This window comes from Octopus bimaculoides, chromosome 28, assembly GCF_001194135.2.
Source record: "Octopus bimaculoides isolate UCB-OBI-ISO-001 chromosome 28, ASM119413v2, whole genome shotgun sequence".
NCBI classification, from domain to species: Eukaryota; Metazoa; Mollusca; class Cephalopoda; order Octopoda; family Octopodidae; genus Octopus; species Octopus bimaculoides.
Genome location: NC_069008.1, coordinates 15,850,039 through 15,854,435, shown reverse-complemented (window position 1 = coordinate 15,854,435; position 4,397 = coordinate 15,850,039). Strand labels below are relative to the sequence as shown.

Sequence of the window (4,397 nt, the reverse complement as noted above, 5' to 3'; positions counted from 1 at the left end):
TATATATATATATATATATATATACAGCCAGTCCTGTGCCTATATTCAGCCACTCTTGTGCCTATATACAGCCACTCCTGCACCTATATACAGCCACTCGTGCCTATATTCAGCCACTCTTGCGCCTATATTCAGTCACTCCTGCACCTATATACAGCCACTTCTATATATATGCTATTGAAATTTTATTAAAAATCTAATGAGTGACAGACTGTTTTGATATGAAGAGGTCCCAGTAAGATGAATGTCTGTCTTGGCTTTGAGTGGATATTTCAACACCCCACCATTATGAAATTTAGACACTTTTCTAAACCATTTCAGTGGTAGATATCCTCTATAGAAAAAATGTATGTAAATATTACTTTCAAATTCTGGCACAAGGTCAACAATTTCGGTGGAGGGGGAAACATGATTACATTAACCCCCAGTATTCAACTGGTACTTATTTTATTGATCCTGAAAGAATGAAAGGCAAATATTGAATATTGAGAGAATTATGTTTCTTTGTTTATTTCCCAGGAATCTGTCATGTTTATGATAATTAGTGAAGTCTACAACAGTGAACCCACCCAAAGACTTGTGAGTGGATCTGATAGGCAGAAACTGAAGGAAGCCCATCATGTTTATATAAATGTGTGTCCGTTTGTCTTGACATAGTATGGTAGTTGTGTCACCCATATACAAGCAGTGTCCTTCATTTCTGTTATTTCCTGAAAACATGACTGGTCAAGGGGAAACATTTCTTGATAATAGGTGAGGCCTGGCAACAGGATGGGCATCTGACCACAGAAAATCTGCCTCGGTGAACTTCAGCTGAACAACACAAGCATAGAAAAGTGGTCGTTAAAATGATGACAACAATGATGATGACGAAATGATTGGTCAATGAAAACATTATGCCCAGTTGTTTATTTCCAAGCATTGAAAAATTGCTTTCCTTTCTTTGTTTCTATTCTTCAAATTTGTTGTTACTTCTATTTCTAGTGACCGTTTTCTCTGTCTTTGTCCCATAAATATTTCATTATGTTTCACAAAATGGTTTACTAATGAGAATATTTTTCAATAAAATTCCTGTCAGTAAAGTTTTACTTCTGTAGGAATTAGTCGCTGTGTGCAAGAGAGAAGATTGTGCTGGTTTGGACCTGTGATGTGGATGGATGGCAACAGCTCCAGAAAGAAGTGCCAATCTCTCAAAGTATTTCTCAAGTTTCCCAATCAAAAAGGCTTCTCTCCAGTGTGTATTTGTGCATGTCTTTTTAAGTGGCTGTTTGTCATAAATGATTTTCCACATATTTCACAACGATAGGGTTTTTCTCCAGTGTGACTACGTTTGTGAACCACAAGATGAGAATTATTAACGAATGCTTTCCCACATATTTCGCAAGGATAGGGTTTTTCCCCTGTATGTAATCGGTTGTGAACTACAAGACTAGAATTACCAGAGAACGACTTTCCACACACTTCACAATGATATAGTTTCTCTCCTGTGTGTATTCTTCTGTGACTTGTTAAATAATAATTATATATAAATGATTTTCCACATATTTCACAACGATAGGGTTTTTCTTTAGTGTGTATACGTTTGTGTCTGGTTAAATCACTATTTGAAACAAACAATTTCCCACATATTTCACAGTGGTATGGTCTTTCTCCAGTGTGACTACGTTTGTGAACTGCAAGATGAGAACTGTTAAAGAATAATTTCCCACAAATGTCACAGTGAAACGGTTTCTCTCCATTGTGTGTGATTTTATGTGTTTTTAATAATCCATTTGTGATAAAAGATTTCCCACATATTTCACAGTGATAGGGTTTCTCCCCCGTGTGGATTCTTTTATGTGTTGTTAAATGACTATTAGAGACAAAAGATTTTCCGCATAATTCACAGTGAAACGGTTTTTCTCCTGTATGACTACGCTTGTGAAGTTCAAGGTGAGATCTATTGAAGAATGCTTTTCCACATATTTCACACTGGAAAGGCTTCACTCCAGTGTGTATTCGTTTATGTTTTGTTAAGAAATTGTTCTTGATAAAATATTTCCCATATATTTCACAACAGAACCGTTTTTCCTTCCTGTGTATTTCTTTGTGTTTGAAAACTTCATGTTCTGCAGAGAACGTCTTCCTACAGATCTCACAGTGATATTCAAGAACATTTTCCCCTCCAGCTTTCTCATCTCTGTCTGTCTCTCTAACTGTATTTATATTGTTGAAAACTGTTGTGTTTGAAGTGTCCAAGTGATTGATGTTCTCCATGTTAATTCATGAGCAATTCTTGAAGTTGACAAATGCCAGAGTTAATTAATTATGGTTCAGTTTCTTGCCTTAGATATCACAGACCTCCGTTTACATGTGTGGAACAGACGTAATAAAGATATATTTTCCAATTAGCAGTAGAATGCTACTTAGTAGCCGGGTCTGCTATCTCTTTGATTAGGTCATCATTGTAGACGAAGTGAATATGGTTAATGGATGTTATGTGGATTAAAAAATAATAGAGTCCATAATTGGCAGGAAGCCAACGTTTTGCTGAATTCAGCCTTCTACTATTACAGGTTGTAATAGAAAGCTCAGCACCACCACTGTAAAGTAAGAAAAGAACTGTGTAAGACCACTGTCATAAAAGCTAGTATATGTGTGTGTGCAATAAATGAAGTGTATGTGTGTGTCTGTGCGTAAAACACTAATAAAACAAAATTGTTCATCAAGAATTACGTAAGTACACACGTTCTTTAAGAGTATTAGAAACAACGTGTTCTTAATTTGAAGATTGACTTTAAGAGTTGAAAATAGTCGGGAAAACTCATTACACAAATGCATTCCCTTATATCATAGACTGGAATGCCCCCCCACCCCACCACTAATCCACCCCAGCTAATGTTGATTAAAAGCTATTTTCCCTGTCCTGTAAAATAGGCAACAACCAATTAACGACGTAAGCTGTGAAGAAATGAGGTCGCCCTGTCTTATGCACAAACATTGATGTTCATTAATATGAGATAATCACTACATAAGTGACATGTAGTAACACCGTCGTAAGTGCCACAACTTTAAAAACCGAGAAAAACGCAGTCTAAGTTTCACGACTTTCAGAATGCGATATCTCGGCAAGGAATGAAGATAGGAAGCTGGTTTTGGTCTTTCAATGACCATGAAAATCTCTTCTAATCACTGCACCTATGTAAAATTATTTATGTATGTATTTGAAAGATGAAACAATGACTGCGTCTTTCTCATTTTGTAGAATATACCGGTACTAGGAAACGGTGTATCACATTGCATATTTTAGCCACAATACCTAGAAAAAACATACAGAGACCCACCAAAGGTATTGTTCGTGTATTAGTATATGAAGGTATCTGTGAGAGATAAGTAAGACAAGATAGTAAGATGAATAGGCTATCATCTTATACTGTTACGATGGTAACGAGGAATGTTAGAAAATGAGTCATAACACCTGGAAAAATGATACGGGGATCACACCAAAGTTATTGATTGTGTGTGGGTGCTTACGATGGTATGTTACTAAACTCTCTGGTTAGAGTTTGGGTTAAGGTTAGGGTTGTGTCAATAGCGTCGAGGTACAATTTTTTTCAGCCGGATTTTCGACTTTATTGCAAGCCTCACTGGTTCTTCCTCCCAACTTATTCGAATTCTAGGCGTCGAGACAAAGAAAATGACATACTAACCTCGAAAATGGCTGAGGGTGGCGCTTACGACAATCCGTTACTAAACGCCTCATACGGTGTAATTAGAAACACAAGTAGACGGTGTGTCGTAGATAACTCTCCCTTGTTTGAATGACACCGGTCACATTATTAAAAGTCCCCCTTCAACATATTGAGGCACTCGACATAGCACTGTCATGGTATTAGCTGTCAGAAGTGAAAGTAGAAAAATCTGACAAGGAACGTTACTGCTGGTTTGAGTTGATTCTTTGGCTACTGACTGGCCGGAGCTATCTGTCTGTCTGTCTATCTCTCTATCTATCTAGTGCCCATAATATAGCTAAGAAACACATCGGTGTAGATCACAAGCTTTACCAGAAACATGCATGGAGATCACGGTAATCTTCCAGTTTCGGGAGGTAAAAAAAGTAAATATGAATACAAGGGAAATAACTTAACGTCTTACTAGTATTATCCGTACTCTCCCCAACTCCACCCGTTCGCGAGCGCGCATTCTTCATATTCGTTCACAGCAAGTTTTACACTAATTTATTATTTTTATTTTTGAGCTCGGGTCAAACGCTTTAGTTTGACCGTTATTTCCCTATACTGGAAGATTACCATAAGTTGTTGTGCAGCCGGTACAATGATATTCAATCTCGTGTGTGATTTATATATAAACAGGTAACTTCAATCACGTGTGATTTTATTTATAAACAGCTAAAAAAA

At 37.0% G+C, this 4,397-nt stretch overlaps 1 protein-coding gene across 1 annotated transcript; it reads right to left on the bottom strand.

Annotated features, from left to right (window-relative positions):
* Window positions 1–478: 478 nt before the first annotated feature.
* Window positions 479–4,106, bottom strand: LOC106872371 (zinc finger protein ZFP2). The gene is made up of 2 exons (XM_014919343.2): window positions 3,690–4,106; window positions 479–2,582 (listed from the first exon to the last, which is right to left on the bottom strand). Exon 2 carries the CDS (start codon window positions 2,254–2,256, stop codon window positions 1,216–1,218), a length of 1,041 nt encoding a protein of 346 aa, XP_014774829.1. The 5' UTR covers window positions 2,257–2,582; window positions 3,690–4,106; the 3' UTR covers window positions 479–1,215.
* Window positions 4,107–4,397: the final 291 nt, after the last annotated feature.